The sequence below is a fragment of the Lingula anatina genome, chromosome 2 (assembly GCF_051362555.1).
Source record: "Lingula anatina isolate TDL-2025a chromosome 2, LinAna3.0, whole genome shotgun sequence".
Lineage (NCBI taxonomy): Eukaryota > Metazoa > Brachiopoda > Lingulata > Lingulida > Lingulidae > Lingula > Lingula anatina.
The window spans coordinates 35759634-35772175 of NC_141768.1; the positions used below are offsets into that span (position 1 = coordinate 35759634).

At 39.2% G+C, this 12542-nt stretch overlaps 1 protein-coding gene across 2 annotated transcripts in view; it reads right to left on the reverse strand.

Moving 5' to 3' along the window:
• Positions 1-12261, reverse strand: part of LOC106150675 (sushi, von Willebrand factor type A, EGF and pentraxin domain-containing protein 1-like) — a 38196-nt gene extending 25935 nt beyond the window's left edge. The window contains exons 1-14 of one of the 2 annotated variants that reach the window (XM_013523609.2): positions 12141-12261; positions 6387-6601; positions 5940-6151; positions 5095-5295; positions 4532-4735; positions 4181-4363; positions 3465-3647; positions 2842-3024; positions 2417-2608; positions 2028-2219; positions 1668-1853; positions 1116-1301; positions 688-876; positions 168-371 (exon numbers count right to left, since the gene is read on the reverse strand). In XM_013523609.2, the coding sequence (XP_013379063.2) occupies positions 168-371; positions 688-876; positions 1116-1301; positions 1668-1853; positions 2028-2219; positions 2417-2608; positions 2842-3024; positions 3465-3647; positions 4181-4363; positions 4532-4735; positions 5095-5295; positions 5940-6151; positions 6387-6601; positions 12141-12173 (2563 nt within the window). In that variant the 5' untranslated portion in view covers positions 12174-12261. The remainder of the gene's footprint in view (positions 1-167; positions 372-687; positions 877-1115; positions 1302-1667; positions 1854-2027; positions 2220-2416; positions 2609-2841; positions 3025-3464; positions 3648-4180; positions 4364-4531; positions 4736-5094; positions 5296-5939; positions 6152-6386; positions 6602-12140) is intronic. The other variant, XM_087005414.1, reaches the window with a different exon arrangement.
• Between the last annotated feature and the right edge of the window lie 281 nt (positions 12262-12542).

A 12542-nucleotide genomic window follows, 5' to 3' on the forward strand; every position in this document is an offset into this window, starting at 1 on the left:
CGCTGGAAATTGAAAAGATCTAGGCGAGGCGAACCACCCCTGCAAGGAAGAGCGTGTAATTTCCTTGAGGAAAATCAAATCAGTAAAATGAAAGTGTAGATTTTTTAAACAAGCTAGCTGCAGTCGTGTAGTCCATATTTCAGAAGTCTGTAATGCCTTTAACTCACTTGCACATACGATATCTGGGGGAAGCCAGTCCCCTTGAGCTGTGCATCTACTAAACCGCTGTGTATCGCCAGTGGAGAAAACATAACCGTCGGTGCAGTTGTATTCGATCTTGGTGTCGTACATCCATGATGTCTGGTTATCGTCCAGTGGCTGGCTGTAGTTTGCAAACACACCAACAGGTGGTGGCACAGTGCAATTGATGACTGAAACAAGGAGATATACACTGTATAACGGTTGGTGAAAGTAGGCTTTAAAATGGTTTTTATTCACTTGATTGGCAGAAGCGAGTAGTTGCCTTAACTGCATTTGACAACAGTACCAATAGTAAAAAATGCATCTGCATACGAATAAAGTGTGTACTATTTGCCTGCGGATTTTACGTGGTGAATTTTTTATGCGTTACGCTCTCGTCTGGAAGTATAACTGTTTTTAAAACGGAAAATAGAGGCGTGCAATTCTAACCCTTCACAAAATACACTTCGATTTCAACTACAGTAAATAATCAAACATCCTACAAACCTTGACAACCAATGGGACTTAATGTAGGTGTCCAGGTTGCAGATATTCCACAGGTCTGGTTCCCTGTCTTAGAACCGTCCGGCATCATAAATCCTTTATCACATACATAAGTTGCCACGCTCTGGTAGGTCAGACCAGTAGAGTTGATGACTCCATTTGCGATTGGCGTCAACTGCGGGCAGGACACCGCTAGAACGCAAACTTAATAATTAGAATGCCTTCGTGATTTAATGCATTAATATATTATAGAACCTACACCACTGTTAAATTTTTACTAGAAAATTCTGAAGTTTGGGGTATCTTGCAGCTCTGAGAATCAGAAGGATAAGCCCTGTCTTGTGAATTTCAAAAGAAACTGACTAAATGATGAATACTTCTAGTAAAGGGCAAATATCGATGACCTTCCAAATGAAATGTGCGTTACACACCTACACAGGCTGGAATTCCCGTGACCGTCCATGCTCCAAGTTCATTACATCTGGTAGATCTTGTAACAGTGCCATCAGAAAACATATATCCACTGTCGCAGGTATAACCAACCACAGTGTCATAGGCTGTAGAGGAGGTATTGTAACTAGCAAACGTCACGTTCTGTACAGCAGGACAGGTGAATTCTGTAACATATCGAAGTGTGTCACTTATGTTCGTTTGAGCTAAAGGAAACTGCAAAGTCAAATCAAAACGCCACTGTAACCTCAAACCACCTCCTTATCATATGATAAGTCATGTTTAAACATTAACAAGCTCAAGCTGCTGATACTGATTGTAGTCTTGTATTATCTAACTCTCGCGTAAAACTTATGTCTCACATGTGGCGTCAGACTGAAATGTGACAGTCATACTTACGGTCACAGCTTGCTGGTACGGCTGGTGACCATGTGCCGTCAGCCTGACATGACACAGTGTTAATTACGGTCACAGTTTGCTATTACGGCTGCTAACTATGTGCCGTCAGCCTGACATGTCACAGTCATACTTACGGTCACAGCTTGCTGGTACGGCTGGTGACCATGTGCCGTCAGCCTGACATGTGACGGTCATAGTGGTGCTGCTGAGAGAATTAAACTGCCATCCACCGTTGCATGTCAATGTTACCGAGGTGCCATAGTTTCTGACTGCTGATGATGCTGTTGCCTGTACAACACTCAGAGCGGGACACTGCACGACTGGAAAAAGAAATATCCAGTTGCCAAAATGAGTTGTCATTATCTTTAGATAGGGACTTTAAAGTCGTTAAAGGTCATGACCATTTTCATTTTCCAGAACCAATGTGCTACGACACTTAAAACTGTATAAGCTGTTTTATAACAGGCAATACATGGGTAATATTTCAGACTTACAAGTACAGCTGCTTGGTATAGATTGGTCCCAACTGGCCGTGTTAAGGCAGTTTGCTGTGAGAACGGTGTTTGATGTTCCTGGTATCAAATGATTGGCATTGCAGGTAATGGTCACTACACTGCTAACGTTGTAATAGTCGGACAGGGTGACAGAGGCAGTGTTCGCTACATTAACAGGTCGACACTGGACAGCTGTAAAACATCATGTATGGGCAATAAATAAATGTGAATGAACAACTACACCAACCACATAATATTAACTTTATTGTGTAAATATAATCAGATCATCTGACAATATAATACCAACTGGAAGGTATATTTGGTGGGCTTGGACAAATGTCAATGATCGAATTTTATCCATTGAAACACCTTGTGTTATCAACACTTACGCACGCACTCTGTGAACTCCTTATCCCAGGTTCCATTCTCTGTGCAGGTCACTGTCTCGGTCAGCGTGTATGTAGGGTACATATAACCCGCATCACAGCTCAGACCCACTGAGGTATTGAAGTTGGTGTTGTTGTATGTGTCCACACTGCCCAGATTGATAGACGACGAATTCAGTTCTGGACAGGTGACAACTACAAGTAAAATAGAGAGTGTGAACTAATAGAGTGTAAGTGCTCTGACATTGTGGAGGTCTGATGAACAGTATTCTGCTAAGGTATGATTTTTTTTTTTGACATTATGTAAGTTGTGTGGTATTGACGTGCGAATTGAATGAGATGTGATGTACTAATCTGTGTTAGTTTTGATATAGTTGATATTGGCTTTGTTGTGATTTACTATTAAAAATGTGTTAAGTTCCACTTACTTTGACAAGTCTGAGTTGCTGTCCAGTTCCCCCCAAACTGACATTCTACAGTGTAAGAATTGTTGCCGTCCGGTAAAACGTAACCAGGGGCGCACGAATAGGTGAGCACGGCACCGACAGACGAGTTGCCATTGAAGTCATTGACAGTATTAGACACATTGACAGGAACTCCACATGGGATCACTGAAATATAAAGATACGGTAAAGCAAATACACAGGCTGAATAAGCAAAAGCGTACAGGTTGCATACATGTGTCTAGGGCCGTGACCTTGCATCAAACACAACGAAAATGCAAATACAAATACAAATAACTGTATTAACTCGAGTGTGCTTTATTTGGCATGCATGGTCACCAATGCCCCTTCCACTCCCGGAACATTGTCTCGGACTGTGATTGGCGTCCTGCTCAGGTATCCCGCATTTGTCACAGCGATACCTCCCTTCAAAAACCGCATTTGAACTCACACGAATTGAATTTTTAGTACTATTTCACTGTGATTTACTTGGTCAGCCTTTGTCGGATATTGCATTAACAGACGACCAGGGTTTTTTAATTTCTTACTGCTTATGTATAGTTTCTGCAGGTGGATGTTGCGGTATGGTATAATTGGGCCATACTTACTTCGGCATGAAGACGGGGTACTCCAATATGGTCCAAACATGCACTGACTGGACGTAGAACTGTTACCATCCGCCATCTCGTAACCCGCCACGCACGTGTACGTCACAATGGCGCCAACAGAGGAGTTGCTGGAGTAGTCATTGTTGGAATTACCAACAGTGGGCGGGGCATCGCACGGAGTAGCTATGAAGATAAAATGGCGTCACATCAGGGAATAAAAAAGGTGGACACGATACACTCATGTAGGTTTCACTGAGTATATAATGCATTTGACTGTTTACTGACTGTAAGCAGAGAAACATTTATCCAGACACAGAGCCCTGCGTCAGCCGCTGCGTACGTTGAAGGTAAACCAAGACCCAACGTGTGAATGTTCTGCTTAAAAAGGTATTTTTTAAATAAGTAAGCATCATACGGGTGGTTCAAAAAAGCTATATTGCGCAGGGATGGTGCATAACTTGTCTCAGGCAATCACAATTCAAATAAAAATAATCAGCGAAAAAATAATGGGCGAAAAAAACGTGTTGTCATTTGTTATTTTAATGAGTGAAACAAAAAAAAGGAATTAAACTAAAAGTAACAAAATACCACCAAATTCAGTTTGCGTGGGGTACTTGGCGCCACAAACCCTCTCCTGTAACGTGAAACTTACTAGATAGCACAGTTCATTTGGTTTTTATAAACATTGACAAAACTGTATTATTGGCATACTGTACCAGAACAGACAGGAGCTGCTGACCACGATCCTCCAATCTGGCATTCTATAACCATGCTGCTATTGCCGTCCGCCATAGAATACCCTGAATTGCACGTGTAGTTTACAGTGATTCCTACGGATGTGTTCCCGGTAAAGTCGTTGGTTGACTGGGAAATGTTAGCAGCTGCTGGACAAGGTACTTCTGCAATGACAACCCAAAAACGTCTTTTTGTAATGTTCAAGAACAAGAATTATACAAATAGGAATCTATAAATGTAGTATTACAGAAAAAAGAGGTTATAAAATTGGTTATGGATGGTTTACAAGTTAAAATGTTTATATTGAGCCAAACTAGCTAAAATGAACCTACTCTGACATGTAGGAACTGTCGTATCCCAGTCCACCCCTGCTCCAGAGATGTCACATGTCAGTGTTTTAGTGGTCCCTCCTCCCGGTAGACCATACCCATTATCACAAGTGAACTGTACCACAGACCCAAACACGTAATTGCCGCTTGTGTCATTGGCTGTGGCGTGGTTCGCTGCTGTCAGGGTATAGTTATTACAAGGTTGTGCTGAAAAAGAAATTAGAAAAAAATAACACGTACAACTCTGTTTACTATTTCATTGAAGACGTAGCCGCAAATTTTTATTCTACTCTTTCTTTAATTTTTCTTAGTCTTAAAACAGATCCACCTAGAATATAAACTACAAAGCTGACATTCGCACATAGCACAAAATCTTATTCAATCGGGTTATTTCCCAAAAGATCGATATCAGAATTTTGAAATTAATAAAACCCATATACTGTATAAGAAAGTCCCAGGTCAAATAAGTAGGCTAATGATAGGGAAAATATTCTTTTTATACACAGGTGAATGTGACTAGTGCAGGTGACTCAACGGTTCAGAACCATTTTTTACTGTCAAATTACCATCACAAGATCCGTTGCTGGCGTCCACGTCATAGTTACCACCTGCATTACAATTAATAGTGCCTCCAAATCCCGAGAGCTGGTATCCTGATGGACAAGTGTAGTTTACATGCCCACCAATAAAACAGCAGGTAGCACTACACTGACTGTACGCCTTTGTTGCCTGGGCAATGTTTGGTGACGCACCGCAAGGAGCAACCGCTATGAAACAAACGAGCAAAAAAGCTGCCGTCAATGACTTAACTACTCCCCAGTGTATATAACTGATACTGGAATAGCTATTGACGGACGTATTTGGGATTATTAGAATGATAGTTGCGTAAAATGTGACCATTACCATTAAATTGGTGATTTTGTGACGGAACTAAGCTGTAGAAATCGGCGTATAGCTTTCCATTAAATGTTATGCTATACGTAGCCGTTCGGAAGCATTTCGTGACTTATGCGCTAGAGGTACGGTAGCTAAACCGACCGTCGTATGGGAAGCGTATTGTTACATACATTTACGGACACTGTATCGAATTTAGCGTATGTTAGTATTTTCTCGCCCGTTGCGTATGAGAACGTACACCGACTTTTGCAACGATACTTAGTATGTTACACCTAGTACAGTATAATGTCAATAACGTTTTCCTCCGTATTCCAAAGGTTTTCTTAGTAATCCTTACGAAACCCCTCAGTTTGTCTGCATACATGAGCAATATTTTTCATACGTTAGCATACGTTAGTCCCATACGCAGGAGGGTACAGGGTGCGCTAGTAGTCTGTTACATAATTATTGTATCGCTTATACTTTAATATTGTATACTATTTAAAAAGTCACTGATATCAGATCCTTCACCCACCTTGCTGACATTGGTATATGAAGCTGGCCCCGCAGCTATGAGCGGAATATGTTATTGACACTGTCGAGGCGGAGTATGTGAAGGTAGCTGCTTGACACTGCCCATTGCTGGCTGGTTCTGCATTACCTGGCCATCGGTTAAAGCCAGAATCCATGCCAGACCAGGCACTGCCATCATTCTCTATGCCTACCCAACGCTGAGTGGCATCGGTACTGTATGCAAATGATAAAAAATAAAATCAATATTACCACAAAAAAAAAAATAAATAAATAAATAAATAAAAAGCGGATAATTTTTTTACGTTTTGTTTTTCAATATAAGTTATCACAAAATACTATTGCTGAAATTAGCTAATTTTTTATGTAAGGAATCAAATGACAATTAGTCGGTTTGTTATGGAACGTGTCATCGTAAATCATGACCAGATAAAGACAAAAAAAAACTTACAATTCGTGGTATGAATTTACAGTAGCACTTGTCGGTGCTGGTAGGACTGAGCAAATATTTTCACAGTTTTGCTTGGCCACGGTGTATGTGACCGGGGTAGTGTCCTTACACCATTGTTCTGTTGCGTCCACTAAGGACCTGCCAAATGTGGGACAATCGGGGATTGTTATCGGACCAATAACATCCTGGGTGCATCCAAGTAAGATAAAGGCAATCTGAAAAGATGGAATGTCGCTTTTTAGCTACACCCAGCTTGGCGCGCATAGCAAACTAATTCAATGCGCCGCCTCTTAATAGATGCATTTTTCAAATGCGTGTCTCTTTTTCTGTCAGAGAACTTGCGGTGATTATTTATAAATAATGAATTGATATTGATGTCATAGAAGTGAGACCGTTTTGTGAAATAAGCTTAATTTGTGTTTAGTATTGATTTATTGCTGAACTGTTGCCACAACAGCTTATCATCAATGTAGGTGAACCTTTGTGTCTATTTGCACGATCGAATCAATTATTGGCTTTTGGTCTTTGTTCTATTCCGGTTGCACAGTTTAGTGAAATGTTTAGTTGCACTGTGTATCAATAGAGTGCGTAACTTTTGGTGTTGGGAATTTAAGGCAAATAGGCCTTGTTAATAATATTATCTCTGAAGCCACTGGTTGTAAGAAAAAACATCGGATGTAAGGTGTGGGTAACCGATAAAAACACACACACAAACTGATTTACAAAGGGGAATGGTTGTGCAGCTTTTTGAATGGGTGGGAATAAACTTTGAGTTGGCTAAAAGAGAAAAAATCACCACGAAGCCTATTTAGAAATAAAGCAGTTGGGTATATACATGTACATGCATGTTCCACAATTAGTACGATGACTCATCTTGAAAACCCATTATGAATTCCACAATTCCCATGATTTTAAAATTGTGAGGTTATGCACTTACAATTTGATTTTTGTTTCCAATCGTCTTTATATTTCTTAATACGTGGTTAAACGTTATAAGTGTCAAATAAATGTTTGTTCATCAGATCAATGATATAATACTTCGCAAAAAATATATTTCATCAAGCATCTAGACAAAAAGGAAATGATATTATTTCTTAGTCATCAATGTTGTTGTTATTGGTTTACTAACGGGAGGAATAACAAAACCAAAACCAGACCTTTATGACACGTAACCCGAATGAACAGTGTGCTACGTGTGGTCTACACTTGTGAGATTACTTATATACCTGTTACTTTTCTACCACATCCTTAAATTAAAAGGTAGGTCATCTGAAATCGATTGATATCAGGGTTTCGTGGGAACTAAGTATGAATAATAAGGCTTAAGTGGACAAGGTAAATGATTATAGCCGTGCTCATCCCGCCATGTAGCCTACAATGAAGACGAAGCTATTTAAACAGTTTACAATACCCGGAAACATGCAGCCAAAACTTTGAAGAACGCCCGGCTGGTACATAGGCTTGCATCATTTTTAGAATTGTTTGGATGAAAATGCTCTAAATCAAATATATCACAACCATTTTCATTGTGAAAGAATCTCAACTTACCAGAAAACATTTAGGATAATACTATTAAATATTAGGATAATACTATTACAGATGGATTAATTTACTTGCTTTTTTCACCTTTTTCCCTATGTTATTTCAACGCAGCACGCTCATTATGGGATTATGGGAGCAAACAGACAAAGGTAGCTGTGTGTCAAATAAGCTCGCAAATGCACGGGCAAGCCTTAAAGGATTTGCTTCATACCGTCAGAATGGCCTCAACAGAACATATTCTTCAGAAAACATGCCCAACTAACGATATCTTTATCCAAATACACAAATTAAAAGCTCATTTTGTAAATTTTTGGCTTTAAAAAACGTCCTATTTGCTCGGCCTGGGAGTTAATGAGCTACGTGGTCACGTGGTCCGATGACGACAATCGAGCCACTGGAGAACAGAGCGTGCTTAGCTGTCAAACTGAGCTGCATTGTCTACCTGTACCTACCTGTCTACCTCTCTGGCTTCTGATAAAAGTTAATACTCATTCAAATCTCTTACCCGAGGGATCTAAATCCTCATGAAGCTGTGTAAAACCATTCCCGTCTAGTCAATTCTTTAACAAGCATTTAATTATGGTTATCCCAAGTTGTATAAAACACTGCATTTGAATCAGTAAAGGGTACTGTGGATTATTGCATATGAGGGCCATGTTATTTGTGAAATTCAATTAATTTTATTAAACCGCTGACACTCCGTCTTGGATACTTTTCTTAAACTGAGGTAAACGATGCCCGTTACCTTTACAAGTCCCATCTTAATCATCCATCTAACTGGAACTTCCTTTACCTCTTAATTAGAGGGTTAAATGGCTGGCGATATTTATCTCAGGTAAAAATCTACCTGTGCTTAAGTTTCAAAGAGCAGCTCCCGCAGACCTGGGGGTACTAGATAAAATCTGAACACCGGGTTTATTGAGGAGCTAGAGAAACAAAGGAAGAATTTTTCCTACACAGCTTCATAGGAATTTTAGCACGGACTTGATCCAGCTTAGACCTTCTAATTAACAGGGTGACATGGGCAATTTTCAAATACAAAATAAACAAATAATAAAACTATATTTCAGTTAGCCTCCTCTTAAATAAATATACCGTTCTGGATATATTAGAACATTTATTAAATCGACAGAAAATTTTTGACTTAAATGATTATTCTATTATTAATGGAAATTAAGCTACTATATAGGGCACATTTGCTGAGATTACGCTGTTCTTGATGTTTTGCGTTAGTCTACATTTTGCTGTGCGTGCTTGGAATTTTTTAATTTTTTATACTCACGTATGTAAAACTGCACATTTAGTAAACATTCAAGTAATGATTTTTCCCATGCTACTTATAGCAAACAATGCTCTTTTACCTTGATCTGCTACATGTTTTTGGGTTTGACAAAGCATACAAATTTGCAAAAAGTTTTGTGTACAGACGCAGAACTTGTATTTCAAGGTATAAAATGATAAGTCTTTTAAATTATTTTATACTTCAGATGAAATAACATTCAGAAACAAATCCTCAAAGCATAAACGAATTAGGATTACGAACCATTTTAGTACATAAGTTCCTATTTTTTTTTTCTTTAATATACCGCTCTTTTTTCTGTTTGTTCTTCAACACGTTTTCTTCCACGGAAGTAATGCCTGGGCATACGCATGCTTCAAGTTACCCTGAGAGCAATTACTTTTATTAATGTTCGCGACGGTGTTTGAACTCAATTGTTTAAATATTGATATTAAACGTCATTTACAAATACCAATAAAATCACCCCATGAAATAAATGAGATATTTTGAAAAATATGAAAGCCCACCAAGACGATTTTGATACCTGTTATTACCTGGTTTGGGAAGTGCAGCGATGCATAATTAACAGGTTTGTTGTAAACGAGCTTTTGGTCAACTACAATGCATTTTTAATGCATCAGAAATCAGTGAGTTTGCCAACTGATGACAGTTAAGCTGAAAGACTACCAGCTCTTGATATGATCTAAACCACCTGAGGTGACCATGATCTAGAGCATCGCAACTATTGTCACCGAAGTTAGTAAGTCACGGAAGACCGTCACAGACAAAGGAAGATTGTCAACGAGAGCTGCAATTTTGGTGAATCCCACGGCAACACACCAAGGCATAACGAAAATTCCTCAACTCCGTTCAACATAACTTTCCTTAACTTCTCCTTCTGTATGCACCATGCAGCTCAGTTGAGTCTCATAGACCTTTATCGTGATTGTCGTCACAGTACCACGTGACCCAGATCTGTTGCTTCGTTTATGCATATTGAGGTGAGGTTTACTAAAACGCTTTTTGTCTACTAATAGATTGTTTTTATAATTTTTAAATGACGGGGATCGATTAAAACATAACTGTAGCGTATAGATTAAGTGCTGGATCTTCAGAATTCGAGAAATGGATTTTTATATGAATATTGTCCTTTAAGACGCTTAACTTCGACTCGTACAAATGTCGCTTGAATGAACCAGCATTATTTTTAAGTAGATGCCCCACATAGCAATTTTTTATCACTTGACCTAGACATCTTGATATTCAGAATAATTTGTGAAGTTGAAAGCGTTTTTTCAAGGAAAAGGTATGTAAAAAATAAATCTGTTTCAAAACGCGGAGTGACGGCAAAATTATGGGTTATCTAATGCACTTAATCCTCATAGCTGGAAGAAAAAAAAAAAAGAAAAATGCAAATTATGTCTGGCGGTTCAATTTATTTATTAATGTGTTTGAACTAGAATTAAAAACAACATCTAAAGTCTCTCCAAGATCTAAACGCACGACATAGACCCCATTTCCATAGATTTTATTTCGATCTATCCCTGTGGGGAGGCTCACTAGATTACTGTCAGCTTAGCGGGCTTAAGCGTCTGTCCCGCTTACTGAAAGCTGTAAGGGGGTAATTAACCATGGTGCGCGCTCGGCTGACTGCAATTTAGCGTGAACCCCCAGGGAGTTAGGTCGATCTAAATCTTAATCTCTGGATCGATCTAAATCTCTGGGAATACACCCATAGGCTCATTATACCAAATCATATGTAAAAGGTTTTGATGGAAATTCATCTGTGTAGTCTTTTGATTATTTTAGACGTTTAAACATTTCAATTTCTACACTTATTTAAGCTGCACCTAAACAAAGCTTACACCCCATTTCCATAGATTAGATCGACTTACTTTAGATCGACCTAACTCCCTGGGGGTTCACGCTAAATAGCTGTCAGCCGGGCGGACACGAAAGTTGATTATCCCCTTACAGCTTGTAGTAGGCGGGACGGACATTTAATCGGATTATCTGAAAGTAATCTAGTGAGACCCCCCGCGGGGATAGATCGATCTAAAATCTATGGGAATAGAGCCTTAGATGGAGGTTAAGGAGGGGTTAAGGAGGCAATCTACGGGTGCATTCCCAGAGATTAGATCGATCCAGAGATTAAGATTTAGATCGACCTAACTCCCTGGGGGTTCACGCTAATTTGCAGTCAGCCGAGAGCGCACCATAGTTAATTACCCCCTTAAAGCTTTTAGTAGGCGGGACCAAGAAGTTATAAAGAGATCTCGTTATAACTTCTTGGCGGGACAGACGCTTAAGCCGGCTAAGCTGACAGTAATCTAGTGAGACTCCCCACAGGGATAGATCGATCTAAAATCTATGGGCATGGGGTCTACATCTGTGCCCACAACCCAAGCCTGATCAGAGACGTGGGGAAACACCATATGGGACAGCACTATCATTGAGACCCTAGTGAAAAGTGCTCAGTCTCAGAGGAAAACTCTGAGAAAGATCACTTGCAGTAGTGATCGAAAGCCTCGTTTGGGTAGAGCTCAAATAAGTTTAGAAATTGAGAAGTTTAAACGTCTAAAATAATATGTAAACTTTGTGGGCCCTATACGCAGCCACATTCTAGCTGTTTTACCTTAAAAGGGTTTCCTCCCTCCTTTTCTCGGTGATATATTTCTGCCTCAATGCCCTCTCTCAACAAGTAATTATTGAAAAATATTTTTAAAAATAATAAAAGTGATAAAGCCGATTATGAGAGAGAGAGAGAGAGAGAGAGAGAGAGAGAGAGAGAGGGAGAGAACAATTATCGATGCGAAGGCCCATTACATTGAGATATAGTTATTAATAGGAAAAGAGTTATTAAAATCTAAGTGATCCCCTATAAATAATGTTGGTTTATATTTACCATCTAAACTCTTATCATACGTCCTTACCTTAAGCCACAGCATTATGCATTTGACGTCCATTAAAATAAAAACTTTTAGAATATCGAAGAAGCTCCGAGAGAAGTGGGTGCTATGTCAGAGCAACTGCAATGACTACAGCCGATCGTTAAAATATTGGCTTTGTACAGGTATGATTTGAAAAACGGAAATCAATACCGTTCGATTCAATTGTTTCCTTTACTTAAGGCATGCGTGCTCATAACAATAAAAATAACACAGTTAAAGTGTGCTATGCGCAAGTACATACACGTGCCGAAGATACAATATTGATTGAAATATTATTGATTCTTTTACTTACAATATGCTCTTCCTTCTTTCAATTTCAGGAATGATCAAGCATATTTCCTCACTCTAGGATACAAAGAAGAAAATTTCGAGGGTGAAGTTCCA